Source organism: Elephantulus edwardii, unplaced genomic scaffold (assembly GCF_000299155.1).
Source record: "Elephantulus edwardii isolate Elephantulus edwardi_28Jun2011 unplaced genomic scaffold, EleEdw1.0 scaffold00061, whole genome shotgun sequence".
NCBI classification, from domain to species: domain Eukaryota; kingdom Metazoa; phylum Chordata; class Mammalia; order Macroscelidea; family Macroscelididae; genus Elephantulus; species Elephantulus edwardii.
Window position 1 is genome coordinate 15,795,308 of NW_006399811.1, and position 15,739 is coordinate 15,811,046.

Below are 15,739 nucleotides of genomic sequence, written 5' to 3' on the forward strand. Positions count from 1 at the left end.
AATCTCTGTAAATGTTTATGAAAATTAATAAAATATAATATAGAAAAAAAACCCCTCACCTTCAAGTTGGAACTGACCCATAACTGACCCCTGAAGCAGGTTTTCAGTTGCTGTAAATTATGGGGGAGGAGACTGCCCCTCCTTCTTTCTCAGAATCAGATGCTGTAAATCACAGGGAGGAAATTGCCCATTTTTCTTTTCGTTGAACAACTAGTGGATTCGGATTGCATGCCTTCGGGTCAGCAGTTTCACTTCTTACCCCTAAGTTGCTGGAGGGGCAGCTAATGAGTCCATGCAGATCAGTAAAGATATGATTCACCTTATTTGAGTAAGGATAAGTCTCCTCAGGAGTGTGGCCTGCGTGCTTTTTATGTTTGCACTCTGGAAATAAAACTAGAGAGCTTTTGGTCAGAACTACATCTGGCCTACTTCAGTAGTTGGGAAATTACACCATACTGCGAAAGAGGTGAATGAAAGAGAGGAAGACCCTCAATGAGGTGGATTGGCGCTGCAACAATGGGCTTGCGCATGGTGGCGAGCATGATGATGGCACAGGGTGAGGCAAGGCTTTGATCTGCTGTTCATAGGGTTGCTTTAAGTTACAATTGACTCAACAGCACCTGACACCACCAGCCACCAGTCTAGCCATCTGGCTCATAGTACTTAAATTTAAGCCAGTTGCCTGTTGCACTTGCTAACCTGGAACTCACCAGTATGCAAAGCCAGCCACTTGTCACCCTGCTTCCCAGGGTGACCTTGGATATACCAGCTTCTAAAGTCAGCAGCTGGCCGTCTCCAAAGCCAGCCATCTTTAACCCTGTTTCCCAACACTGACCTTTGATATGCCAGCCTCTGAAGGTGGTGATCTTCAAAGCCAGCAACCTTAGACTCTGCCTGCTTACTCTGCTTCCCAGACATTTCCATCTTGAGGTCTGACCTACAGACCTGATATTTGCCTCTGCCGTCATAGGAGCCATACCCTTTTAATAAATCTTGTTTGATCTACCTCTATTTCTATATCTGTCTTAAGTGTGGATTATTACATCTCAGCATTAAGAAAACAAAAATTCTTGCAACAGGGCCAAGAGGCAACATCATGATAGATGGGGAAAGGCAGAAATTGTCAATTATCTCATCTTACTTAGATCTATAATCAACCTTAGTATCAGCAGTCAGAAAACCAAAGGATGTGTTGCATTAGTAAAGTCTGCAGTCCAGGATCTCTCTAAAGTGCTGAAGAGCGAGGATATCAGTTTAAAGACTAAGGTGCACGTGCTCCAAGCCATAGTATTTTTCAGTTGCTTGTTATGCATCTGGCAGTTGAACAGTGAATACAGATGACAGAAGAAGAATTGATACATGTGTTGTTCTTTAAAATCATTGATTGGGCCTTCTGAGAGGGACCTGGGAACTATGAAGATGGCTTAAGAAGCAGAGAGGTAGGGATTTCCAGGGTGTTTTTCTCTGCTCCTGGGACTCTCTGTCAGAGAAGAATCTTGTCTATGTTCCTTAGTTTGCTAGAGAGCATAGTTGACTCTTGGATAGCATGGGTTTGAACTATACAGACTCATTTAGACTTGGATTGTTGTTATTGTGGTAAGCTCAAGTATCCATTTAAAATACTTGTTATGTGCTATTGAGCTCTTTATGACTCTTAGTAACCCCATGTACAACCGATCTGAACCTTTCTGGATTCTATTCTCACGCCCATTGTTATAGTCACTGTGTCAATATGTGAACAAGTCATCTCTTCAGTAAGTTGTGTATTGCAATGAAAAGCAATTGACATAGATTTTTGCCCCTTAGAACGTATCATTCAAGGGGAAATGATATACTTTCGCCCCTCACAGTCACTGAACCCACTGATTGTATAAGGAGAACCTGACTAATATGTTCTTAAATGCCCTAAGCCCCCAAACCACATCCACTATCATCTGGTTAATTCTGATTCATTGTGACCTTCTATCTGGTTTCCAAAGCTGTAAATCTTTAGCAGACAGAGATAGCCTCTCCTGGGAGCAGCTGGTGAATCTGAACTGCTGACCTTTTGGTTATCAGCGTGACATGTTATGCACTATGCTCCTGAGGTGTCCCAAAGATCTTTTGACTTCCTTTGATTTGCCCTCACCAGTACTCTTTGTTTTGGTAGCATTAATGTATTTGGTTCTCTAAATATTGAGTCTATGATATATTTATTACTGATCAAAACTCTGTCCTATGCCTTAGCATGGTAATAACTTGGAAAGTTTTGTTTTGTCTTTCCTTTTAAAATATAAGTTTAAAAGTAAGGGAATTCATCTAGGGTTGAATGGCTTAAAAAAAGACATGCATATGTAAAGTTTTTAAAGTTGATATGGAAATTTGGTACATGTCAAGTTTGATTACATTATTATGTGGTATTCTTTAAAAATTTATTAAAACCAGAAAAAAAATAAATAAGTACCCTAGAATAGAAACATCTCAAACTAGTTGTGCTCTGAACGTGTTCATAGCGGACCCTTCAAGAAGATTTCAGGGGTCCTTGGAGAAGGACATCATACTGGGAAGGGTGGAGGGACAGTGAAGGAGAGGAAGACCCCACATGAGAAGGATTGATACAGTGACTGGGGTAATGGGGGTTGGTGAGTCGGAATTAGTGAGACTGACTCAGGACAGGGCAGGAGTCAGAGCTGCTGTGCATAGGGTTGCTATGCATCACAGGCGACTCAACAGCACATAACAATAACATATTAGGTGCTGTGGTTTGGGTTTTTTTTTTTATAAAATATTAGCCTCTTGTTTAGAGTCAAGAAGACCTCAGGGAAGGCCTTTGCATTTACAAGTCTGTTGTTATATTTGGGAGGAACATTTTTCTAAGTGATACAGCACTCTTCTCTCAGTACACTGTACTGAGGTAGCCTGGGGTTGCTGTGATAATGAACCTTGTGCCATTGGGGTGTCAAGTGCCATAACTTACCCATGGTGGACAGTATTCGGTGGAGCTCCCAGTTTAAGACTGGTTTGGAAGCAGGAGTGATATGCACTTTCTAAACAACATGCCTCTGGAAACTCTTTAAACTTTGGTAAATGTCGATAGTTATAGAAAGGCTTCAGGCCTTTTGTTCATAGGGTCACTATGGGTAGTTCTTGACTCCACCCAATCAACAACACCACAAATTGCAAGGGAGCAGACTGGCCACCTTTCTTCTCTGGAGCCATTGGCGAATTCGAACCATCAGGGCCACCTTTAGGTTAGCAGTGTAATTCCATAGACAAAGCCCTTTATTAAAACTAGATCTACAGCGATGGAATAATCTCGTGTCCTGATCACAGATCTGCCCTTTATAGTCAGCTCCCTTCCTGCCCTGAGCAGCTTCTGCACTATCACTATCGCATAGTTTGCCAGAGGATAGAAGGCTCAACTCTGTGGTGGCTCTTCATCAGCACTCACAGAACTTGGAGGATCACAGATGACCCACTTTCTACGTGGATTGTCATTCCCAGCAAACTACTTTCCTACTTTTGTCTCTTCCCACGCACAATGGCCAGTTATCGCAGGGATGAGCCTTATCTCGGGGTGTTAGAAAGTCCAGAGCCATTTCCTGTTGATAGGGTGTGGACACGGGACAGGCCCTCGCTGTTTTTTTTTGTTTTGTTTTGGTGTTTTGGTATACCCGTGTATCTGCTCACCATTTCTTGTCTGTGCTAATGAAAATCGTCCTGGCTGCTACTGTTGTTGCTCCATATTATTGGTATCTCACGGACTGATATAACTATTGTAAAGTCCGATAGTAGAACGGTAACAGAAGGGCTTTTTCCGAACTCTCCTCCCATCCTTTCTGAATTCCGCGCTTTGTTTCTTTCCGCAAAGGAAGAAGATACACACTTATCCCCCCTCGCCACTCACAGTTCTATTTTTGGCACTGCTTATCAACAGGAAAACACGATAAAGTTGAAAGGGTTGTTTCCAGATCACCTTCAGAGCTGCTGCAATCATTTCACGCTAATTTGATATATGGAATTTAAGAAAAAGAGTGCTCCCAAGCACAAACAGGAAAGCCTGACATCACAGAGCAGCGCGCGGGGAGGAGTCTGCGGCGCCCTTGCTCGCTCACGCTCGCCCGCTCTCTGCGCTGCTGCGCTCCCTTTGTGGCCGGAGTCGCGCGCACTGGCCGGCGGCAGCGCAGCGCAGCGCCTGCGGGGCGGGACCCGGGTAAGAGACAGCGCGGGGCTGAGCCGAGCGGAGCCGAGCAGAGCAGAGGCTGTGCTTGCCTGGGAGCAGGACGCATCATGCAGCGTTCACGTACCGAGGAGAAAACTGAGCATGAAATTGCTTTGGGAAGCTAAAATGGTAACGAGAACTCCCTGAGTCCTTCCGAGGCTTCTCTTGTGGGGAATCTTCTTCTGCTTTCCCTGGGCGTGTTTTGGATTCACTGGGAGTGAACCGAGCAATCCGATTCCATACTTGTGAGCTCTCACTTTGCTTTCTGTGCCTTACTCTCCGCGCGCCTTGTCTCTTTAAACGTTACTTACTTTCTCAGTGGTTGCCTTGAGTATGTTGGAGCAGATGCCCGTGAGGAAAGGAAAACTTTTAAGGAAAGAGAGCAGAGTGGCGTGAACGCTGAGCGCTTCTCTGTCCCCAAGGGCTCATTAGCACAGACCTTAGGTTTAGTCGGGGACATGGAAAAGCAGGGGGTCGCTTGCTGCACAGAGTTTTAGTTGAAGCTTCCGGATGATGTGTTGCTTTTCCTGCACTTGCCAGATTATTTTATGGAAATAAAACTTTCCACCCTCACTAACATTTTGCGTTCCAACACAATAAAGGGGGGTGGTGAGGGGAGAAATTCACAGTATTTCTCAAAGAAAAGGACGCTTGGCATTTTAAACTCTTGTGTCTGACTTTAAAATGCAGTTTGCTCAAATGACTGAGCCGTGTATGAACAGTCCAAACTTTTTTGACAAATGAATTATTTTCCCTTTCATCGGGTGGGGAGGAGGACGTTAATCAAGACCAAACTCCTGTTTCTTTACAGAAAAAAAAAAAAGGAAAGAAAAACTTTAAAAAATCCATTTCAGATGTGTGAGCGAATCTAGATAAAAAAGCTAAATTTTAAAAAGTTGTAGGGAGGAGGGTGGATTCTGATACCACCGGAAGGAGCTATGGGGCCAAGAAAATAATCAGTATTCTCTCTATTGCAATGTGCCTCTTGTTGCTCTGATTGTAATATTTATTCTGAACAGCCCATCTTGTGCCCTGAGTGCTGTTGCAAGCAGCAGAGCAGCTGGGATAGATTGTGGTTAGCGGAGAGAGGGGGAAAGTGGGGGAAAAGTCCCAGACCCAAATCTTTTTCTTTCTCTTTATCCCATCCTTGGCAGAGCTCGATTCAGGACTGGGGTGAAGAGGTAGAGGAAGGAGCTGTTTACCATGTCACCCTCAAAAGAGTCCAGATTCAACAGGCTGCCAATAAAGGAGCAAGATGGCTAGGGGTGAGTAAAACTGGAGAGACTTCTCGTCAACATTGGGATTGCAGTGTCTGTTGTTCTGTGAATATCATTACTACTTAGCAGAAGCAGGCTTTTTCTTTTTTCCTTTTAGTCTGAAAAAGGAAACCACTGATGACCAAGTGTTTGCCCTGGACCTTACAAGTCTGTTTTTGTATTTGATGCTTTCCAAAGCATCTTTGCTACATTTGTCAATAATTCAGAACCTCTTAGAAACATCTTGCAGTATCTGGCAGATAGATTGCTGTGGAATGGCAGAAAATGACACGCAAAATAGCAGAGTCAGAGAGCAGCACTCTGTGAGACAAGGGCCATAAGCAGTTTTGTCCAGCTGATACCCATTGCTCTCCCTGCTCTCCACCATTGATGCCCACAGTTCCTCTCTTACTCTTGTACCTGTGACAAGTACCCAGAATGCTCAGGGCTCAGGGAACAGACCATACCAAATGGCTCACTTTGGTGGGTGGCAAATGTTCCATTGTTTCTGCCTTTCTACTGCCTGGGAGGAGGCACATGTATCTTTTGTGCCCCTAACTTCATGTGTAGAGTGCTGAACTTTTGGAGAAGTACTGATACTATAAGCAAAACCTTTTTTCACTGACACGCTATTTCAAATATTAGATGGGTCACGTGAATTCTTAGCTATTGCCGAGTGAATCCCATAACACATCCCAAATGAAGGCAAAGTAAGAAATGAAAAGTTGAGGGATGGAATTACTTCATGAGCAAACATGAGCTTGTGGAAGAAGGAAGCAATTCTTGTTATGGAGATAGAAATGATGTATAGAGAGAGAGCAAGAGAGGGAAAGAGTGACACTGGGGAGGGAGGTATGGAGATGACACAGATTCTTGAGAAGGAAAAGAATGTAGGTTCAGCCACACTGGTGACATAGAGGTCTGGTGGGATAGACTTTTCTGGTGTTGGGGTGTGGTTTTACCTAACCTTGTTCAGTCTCTACACTCAGACATTGTACTAGTGGGCTTGAGAGCAATGAACGTTTTTATGCACTTGTATCCAAAATGTACTACCTTTGATTTAGGAAAATTCAGAAAGTTTTGAGCAGTATATAAATACATAAATAGTGCAAAGGAAGCCAAGAAACACGACTGGCTAGAGCCTTGTGTTGAGATGAGGCCGTGTGTAATATGTAACCCCAGCGAATGAGGCAGGGCAGCCAGCAGTCATTCCCTCTGCCACAGACTGCTGACACAGGCGTTTGTTGCTGTGGGCCTCTCCAAGTGCTTCAGCTCAGGGCTTTCCTGCTACTGTACTTTGGGCTGAACTACCACCTACTAGAAGCAATAAACTATTTGTAACAGTGGCTTGGAAAGACAGGAACATTCCTGGTGAAAACTAGAGGTGTTTCATGGATCTAGAAGGTGCCTTCCCTAGAATGTGGTGTGAAAACCAACTCTGTGAATTAGCAGCAGATCTGACAGATGAAGCAGAACTAGCATTCTGACAAGTCATCACTTTGTTTATGGTGGCTGTGTATGTGCATTTTATTTAAATGTGGTATTGATGTGGTTTGGCCTCTCTGGCTGTTTCAGAATGAGTCACGAGTTCTGCACCAGTTCATCTGGCTTTGAAAGGGTCATTACATCTTCTGGTGCTGCGTTGTTCCTCTCTCTTCATTTTTAGCCAGATAACAATGGAAGTGGATGAATAAACCATGGGAAAATGAAGGCACTAACTTTGTATGCTCCAAACATATAAACTATCATTTATTTAGCTATACATAGTCATTAAGTAATTCTCACAGGGGGGCAATGGTGGATCAGTGGTAGACTTTTTGCCTTCCATGTAGTGAGAATTTTTACTGTTGGTCAGTGCCTCTCAAGTTCAGCTACCACCCACCTATTGGTAGAGATATTGCTGTTGTAGGTTTCCACAGAGCTTCCAGATGAATTAGGAAGAAATACCTGGCAAACAAATTGCAAAGATCAGCCAGTGAAAACCCTGTTAATCATAATGATCTGAACTCTAACCAATCATGGGGATAGTGCAAGCTGGGCAATGTCTCTTTCCCTTGTGTGTGGGTTGCCATGGTTTGATGGCAGATAACAACAACAACAACAACAACAAAAACAACAACAACAACAATGACAACATCATTCTGTTCATTAGCTTTTCCTTCTTTTCTCCTTTCTCTTCTACTCCCAAGTTATCAAATTATAAGTTTTGCATGTATACTCATATTGGGACTTCCCTGGAAACAGCAAGAGGGAGGATAATGTAACAAGATTGTTTTCAGTTGATGAAAGAATCCATTACTTTTTCCTCCCGCTTTTGTCAAACTGTGATTTGTGGCCTTCACGTCTCTCCCAGGGAGCTCTGGTGGCTTAGTGGTAAGGAGTTGTACTGGCAATCCAAAGGCACATGATTTGAATCCACCAGCTGCTCCGTAGAAGGATGGATAGTCTCCTGCTGCGTAGTTTCCTGCCTCTGAAAGTCAGCCATTAGGTTCTATGCCAGTGATGTTGTTGTTGTTGTTTAATGCCGCCGAGTCGTAGACGACTCATAGCGACCCTATGAACGAACAGCCTGAGCACTGTTCGTACATAGAGTTTCTGGAGGCAAGCCATTTTGGAAGTGGATGCCGCTCCTGCTTCCAGGCTTGATTTAGTCGGGAAGCTCCAGCCAACGCTGTCCATACACAACAATAACTCCACTCCGCAAGAACAAAGTGTTAGGGACTCTCCAACGCTTATCCCACATGTGTTCCTGTGTTTGGTGTCCTGTTGAAAAGCTCTGTTTCCAATCCTTGGAAATTCCACACTTTAATTAAATGACTCAACCCATTGAGCCATAGCAATTACAAAACCTCTTTCTTTAGGACCAATTGGCTTCCCCATGCTTGTTTTCCTACATTCCAATAATTCTTTCTTCAAAGTAATCAGCTTTAGAGTTTACTAGAGCTCCTCTGTGGTGGTTTGAATCCACCGGCGGCTCCTTGGCAGAAAGATGGACAGTCTGTTCCTGTGCACTTTGTAGCCTCTGAAAACCTCCTGGAACGTCAGCTAGAGTCATTTCCAACTCAACAGCAATGAGTTTTTGAGAGGTTCAACTGAGAACTGTATTTTTTTAAGCATGACAATGACTTTATGAAGAAGATAGTTTCTTGAGTTCTTTTTATTCTTCTGAGAGAGTGATGCTACTCAGGTTAAATAGCTTCCCAAGGTCACGCACCTTGGAAATAGTAAAAGCTTGCTTTGAACATGGGTGGTCGGCTGCTTATTATAAGGAACTGCATGGAAACTTAAGGCTATTTCCTCTATAGTGGAGAAGAGCATTGACTCCAAGGAGCAAGTGTGCTTATGTTAGGCTTCTTCCCTTAATGTCACGCCTATGGTCCAGGGCTTGAGAGATGTGGCTTCCTTTTCCTTATGTTTTGAGCTAAAAATTGAAAATTTGTTTTGAAGCTGTGCATCTTATTTATAAGTTGTTCATTTTTTAATTGAATGTGAGACATCAGAGATCTGAGTAAGCTCGTATAGAGCTTCACTCTTGTCACATGTCTGTAATGCCTATTTGGAAAGCCTTGATGAGGAAGTGAAATCTAGTTCTTATTTTCTAATATTGAAATCTGAGAATAAAATGCAATTTTGAGAAGGATAACAAAATGCATATTCTCAGATACCACGAATCACACACTCTGTTCTTTTCCTTTTTTATTTTGCTTGTCAGATTTTGTAGTCAGTTAATCTTTTAAGATAAAGACCTTTTATCTTTGGTTGGAAAATATACACAGCCGAGGATGGTCTAGGCCTGGTTTACTTATATAGACATCTGCATTCTTGTCCGTTAACACAGTGAGGTTATTTTGGACAACTTTGAGAAACCAGATATTATTGAAATAACATCTTAGGCTGGGATAATGTAGCTCAGCTATAACCCTCAAAGAAAAACGACTCTGATTATGTTATAGAATCACAAAATCTTGGAATTGAAAGAGACATTAAAAAGTAATTTCACCCAACCATTCAATTAACTTGTAGAGAGTATGCAGTGACTTTTGGGAGAGTCAATGGCCAGAACTTGTTATTTGTCTTTGGTTGAGCCTTGTGGTCGTATATCCACAGTGATATGTAGAAATGAAAATACCAGTGTTCTCTGGGAGCAGGAAATGTACTGTGTTAGGAAAAATACACAAAGGGATCATGAAAAAGAATTAAACTTCTGGGGCACAGGCTTTAATGTCAAGAACCTCTGCTACTGTCTTTAGAATATGACAGACAGAAGAATTTACATGAGAATGTATCATGTCTAAGATAATACAAAGTGGCAATATTTCTTTCACAAGCTTGGTCAGGTGTTAGGTTTATGGAGAGTAGAAGGAAGAATGTATCCCCTTGGCTCTTCTTAGTTCTATACTTCTATGGTTTTGTGATCTTTGGGTGGGACCCCAGTGTTCTCCTTTTCTGCATCCTGTATTGATCACACAGTTTTGTAGCCTACTGGTAAGGAGCCTCACTGCCAAACCCAAAGGCCCATGGTTCATATCCACCAGCTGCACCATAGGAGAAAGATGGACAATCTTCTTCCATATAGTTTCCTGCCTCTGGAGGGTCAGCTATGCATCAGTTCTGACTTGGACAACATATAACAACAGCATCTCTGATACAAGGGGCTCTGTAATGCGTTAAGAATTATACTGCTGACTGAAAGGTCAGAGTTTGCGTGCACCAGCGGCTCTGTGGGAGAAAGATGGGCAGTCACTTTCTGTAAAGATTTACAGCCTCAGAAATCCAAGTGAAGGGCCACTGTAAGTTGGAACCGACTCAGCAGCGGTGGGTTAATGGGTTATCTTCCATGCAGGCAGCTCTTAGTAATTGATTGTTGGGCTGAACTGAAATGCTTGTTAGCTGGGAAGCTGAGAAGATAAACAGGGCGGGAGAGAGCAGAATATATTTAGAAACAAAAAGAACTGGAAATCTGTTACAGTGTGTATGGTGAATTGTGTCAGATCATGGGCTATGTAAATATAGTGGGATAGTAAACCACTTGTCACAGTTTGCATTAAGACATTGACTATCATTTGGGTGCATTATTTATACTGCCAGGAAGTTCTAGAAGCCTAGTGGCAAGTTGCTGCGCTGCCATTCTGGAGGGATACAATTCAAATTCACCAGCTGCTCCATGGGAGAAAGATGGGCAGTCTTCTCCTTGTGGTTCTGAAAATCACAAGTTCTGAAAACTACCTCTGAAAACCCCCTGGAGTGTTAGTAACTCAGTGGTAGACAACAACAACAATGTTGATGCTGACTGTGCTTAGAGTTGTGGTGACACTGGTGTCCATACTGCCTTTGAACGTTGTTAAGTTTCTTGAGTTCTCAGCTAACCTCTCACATCTAGGATGCTTCCCTGGTCCCTCAAGTCTGGGGAAGGTGCCGCTCCTGTTCCAAAAGCACCCTTGTTCCTCCCTCTCATGTGATTACCTCGCGGTTGTACTTGCCTGTTTCCTTGTGTGTATCCTCTAGATTCAAAGCTTGGTAAAGTGACAGCCGAGAGCCAGTTAGCAGAAGCCTGGTGGCTCTGTACATTACACATGGACTGCCAGTTGAAAGGACAGCAGTTGGAATCCACCAGCTGCTCTGCACGGGAAAGAGCATCAGTCTCCTCCTCTGAAGATTGAGACCCGCAGAAACCAATGGAGGGTGGTTCTCATTAGTTCATTTTACAAGAGCGTCATGTGAATGTGTGTGTATGGTTTTTGGTTTGTTTCGTTTTAATATTTGTCAAGGATTTCACTTTATTGGAAACTCAATCAATGTTCGTAGAATCAGCAGTCAAGAAATCAAATTCTTTATTGCATTCAACAAATTTATTAGAAGAGACTTCTTTAAGTGTTAAAAATCAAGGACGTGACATTTAGCATCAAGAAGCAGCTCCTCTTCGACATGGGGTTTTTAGCCCCTCAGATGCGTGTCAAATCCAGACATGAGTAAAGAAGACCAAAGAAGCGAGGCTTTGAATTATGCTGTTGGGAAAGAGTATAGAAATTATTACGAGCTTCCAGAAGAACAAATTTGTCTTGAAAAAGGTGTCTCCAGGATGTTCTTTAAAAGCATGATGGCAAAACTTGGTCTTACGTACTTTAGGTGTATTATCAGGAGGGCCTCGGCCCTGGAGAATGACCCTCTACTTGGTGGAGAGTCAGTGACAAAGACCCTCAATGATAATGATATGGACTTACATAGTGTCTGCAACAATGGACTCAAACATAACAATGATTGTGAGATTGTTGCAGGACCAGTCAGTATTTTCCAGGGTTACAGCTGATAGGATGACACTCACCTGCAAGAGTTCCCATTAAAGATTAAACGTTTTTGTACTGGTTTACTTACAAAGTTCGTATACATTGTGTTGTTCAGTTTTATGTTGTTATTATGTGCAGTTGAGTTGACTTTGGTTCATAATGACCCGCCTATGAACAACAGATCTGAATCTTGTGCTAACCTGTGCCACCTACATGATCTCCCATATGCTTGAGCCCACTGTTATAGTCATTGTGTCATTCCAGCTTGTTGAGGGTCTTCTTTCTCTTTTACTGACCCTCTGCCTTTCACAGCCTGATGTCTTTTCCCAAAGACTGGCCCCTCCTGAAACCATGCCCAAGTCTGTGAAATAAATTTTCAATATTCTTGTCTCTGAGAAGCGCCCTGTCTACCCTTCCTCCAAGAGTGAATGTGTGTTTTTTGTAGTTAGCAGAAACTCAATAAGTATTTGTTGATTTAATAGATCAAGCGTTATCCCCCTTTAGGGAGCTAAGATTATCTTGATAAATGGTTACTCAGTTTAAAAAATCAACATGAAGATGTTGGCTTATCAAGAAGAGGAGAAAGGGTAGACCCGAAAAATTAATGAAATAATGATTATAGTTGTCTCACATCTTTTCTGGCACTAAAGCAGGGCACAAACAAAGGTAGTGATTATTCATTTTAACAGAAAACACTGCAGTAAATGAACTATTGCACTTTCCAGTACCTTTTAAAAAGCAAGATGTTCAATTGTACTTGCCTTATTGCTGAGAAAGGCAATGTATCAGTTAAAAAGAATTGGCATGCATTCCAGTTATGTGTGGTTGGAAGGCCCAGGAGCCGGATTTTAAAGTTGTAAGGTGATAAGCCCTGGAGAGGAGCCTTTAGTTTACACTCAGTCATCCTTGTTTTCATCTAGGAAAACAGGCCCGTGGGTGGGTTGCATTATTCATGTCCGTCGGAATATTTAATTTAGAATTGTGAAAATAAATTTCAAAATTTAACCACTATCTGCAAATGAACCAAACCGATGGTTTTTGTTTCAACCCTGAGAACATATTTCTAAAATAATATAGTAGCCTTACCCTTACTTAAAAAAATACCCCCCCCCAAACAGCGTATTTTAATTCCCTGAGACATTGTTATTGCATTGGGCCTTTAACTATTTTAGAAATCTATTGGGATCTGTGTAAGGAAAGTTAGCATGTAATTAAGGACATCCTTTTCAGTTCACCAATCTAGGAAACACCCAGTTGAGCTCAGAACACATGTCTACCCCCAGACAATACATAGTAGCATAAAGGTAAGAGGCACATTAGCTTTTGTACTTAGAAATGCCGTTAAGTCGATATTATGAGAATACTGTATTCTTACTTCTGTGAAAGTGTAAAAACTATAATCCCTTGTCATTTTAAATTTAGAGAGAAAAGTGGAAAATAAGGTGAATACTGTGCCTCTCCACGTTAGCACCTGGCAGAAAATTTTCAGTGCTCTGTTTATTTTTCATTTCCACAGGATAAATATCTCTTTGAATTATCCCCTTCTAAATAATTACAACTTTGTAGGGACTGTCATACATATTTTATATTAAAAAGTAATAAAGACACAACATTAGTAAAATGTTATTTTCATTTTTGCTATGCATTTCTTTCACAGAAAGAAACCTGATATGTATAAACAGAGCAAGAAAAGTATTGGCTAAATGGGGAAGATATTAAATATTGTCTAATTGCAAAGAGAGGAGTTCAGCTGGCTTGGTGTCTGGCTTGCTAGTGGGATTTGGAGTTCTCTGGAATTTTTGGCAGTTTATGGTTTGTTTGCTAATACACACATCCAGTGTGCACTCCCTAACTACTGAAGCATGTCTTTAATGATTCTGTCTCTTTGGGTCCTTGGAGAGGGACGCCATACTTAGAAAAAAAAATGGAATGCAATGCAAGAGAGGAAGACCTTCAACCAGGTAAGTTGACACGGTGACTGCAGAAATGGACTTGAGTGTGTCAGAGATTATGAGGATGGCATGGAAAAGGTCTCTGTTCAGATTGGTGCTCATAGGGTCGCTATGAGTTGTACTCAACTTGACGACACCTAACTATAACAACAACAGCTTTGCCATGGAACTCGGTAATGTATAATGTGTTGGTCTGCAAACCGAGAGACTGGCAGTTAGAAATCATAAACTGTTCTTCAGAAAGAAAGGTGAAGAGTCTTCACAAGGATTTACAGCTTCAGAAAACCAACAGAGAGTTACTCTTTTGTTTGTGTTGGATAACCTTATCTTTTTTTAAAATTTTTTCATTTATTTTTATTATTCATTTCAATGAAAATTTACAGAGACTTTGGATTTCCATTCATTCATTGTTGCACTTTTCTCCCCTCCCAACCCTCCTCCTCCCAGTACACCACCCTCTTGGAAAAGTAAAAGAAAAATTCTTTCATTGTTTTACAATCCCCCCCCCCCCCAGGTCCTCTCCACTATGCAGCCTTCCCTCTGGACTCCCATCATGACAAAAATACCTGATAACATCCCTTCTAAACAGTTTTCTCCCTCATATGTTTCAATGCATTATACATTATCGAACCCATCTTTCTTAGTCTCCCCCCAACCCCGAGGCCAGTCCTGTTTTACAACAGTGGCACTATGCAGTATTTGTCCTTTTGTGATTGAGATATTTCACTCAGCATAATGTCCTCCAAGGTCACCCATTTTGAATAATATTGCATAAGTTCCTTGTTTTTCAATGCAGCATAGTATTCCATTGTGTGAATATACCACACCTTCTCTATCCATTCGTTTGTTATCCATTCGTAGGTTGTTTCCAACTCCTTGCTATTGTGAACAAAGTCTCAATAAACATGGTTGTGCATATATCTGCTTGGATGTCTGTTATGGTCTCTTTGGGGTATATTCCCAGTGGTGGAATTGCTGGGTCAAATGGTATCTCTATTTGCAACTTTTTGGGAAAGCACTACACCCCTTTCCACAGTGGTTGCATCATTTTACACTCCCACCAACAGTGAATAAGGGTTCCAGTTTCTCCACAACCTCACTAGCATTTGTTGCTTGCTGTTCTGTTAAATTTTGCAATTCTGACTGGGATGAGATGATATCTCATAGTTGTTTTGATCTGCATCTCTAGGGATTTTAAACATTTCTTCATGTGCTTATTAGCCATCTGAATGTCTTCTTTGATAAAGTGTCTGTTCATATCCTGTGCCCATTTTTCAATTGGATTATTTATCTTTATCTTGTTGTGGTGCTCAAGTATTTTATAAATTCTGGATGTAAGTCCCTTATCTGATATGTCATTACCAAATACTTTTTCCCAGTCTGTGGCTTCCCTTATTACCCTATTGGAGAAGATTTTGGATGTGCATAGGGATTTGATTCTTAGAAGGTCCCATTCATCTATTTTATCTTCTCCTGGTTGTAGATGAATAACCTTATCTTAAGGAATTAGACCTTCAGTGAGATGAACTGATATGACAACTGCAGTAATGAGTTTAAGCACAGGTGTCAGGATGTCAGGATGGTGTGAGACTGGGTGGTGGTTCGTTCTGTTGTACCTGGATTGTGAGGATTTGGAATGTACTTGATGGCACCAAAGAATAGCAACCTTGACTTTGATGTTCTGTTGTTGTTGTGTACCATTGAGTTGGAGCCGTGCCATAGCTGACCCTCCAGCAGGTTTTCAGAGGCAGTTAATTGCACAGGAGGAGATTGCCCATCCTCCTGTAGAGCAGCTGGTGGATTCGAATCACTTGCCTTTGGGATTGCAGTGCAGCTTCTTGTCACTAGGTCATCTGTGCTCCCTTGACTTTAATAGCATAATTTGTTCATCAAAAGCTCATTCTGTGTCAGGTACAATATTAAGTCTTGGGAATAGGAAATAAAATAAAGCATTCCTTGTTCTTAAAAGACTTGTAGGTAAGAGGGAAAGAAATACATTTAAAATAATAATTACATTAGGGAGTTCTGGTGGCCTACAGTCAGGAA

At 41.8% G+C, this 15,739-nt stretch overlaps 1 protein-coding gene across 2 annotated transcripts in view; it reads left to right on the top strand.

Annotated features, from left to right (window-relative positions):
* RGL1 (ral guanine nucleotide dissociation stimulator-like 1) overlaps positions 1-15,739 on the top strand; it is a 439,254-nt gene that overhangs the window by 242,462 nt on the left and 181,053 nt on the right. Inside the window, exon 3 of one of the 2 annotated variants that reach the window (XM_006887757.1) lies at positions 5,356-5,466. The exons of the other annotated variant lie outside the window; for it this stretch is intronic. Coding sequence (XP_006887819.1) covers positions 5,356-5,466 — 111 coding nt within the window. The remainder of the gene's footprint in view (positions 1-5,355; positions 5,467-15,739) is intronic. 2 annotated transcript variants of the gene reach the window in all.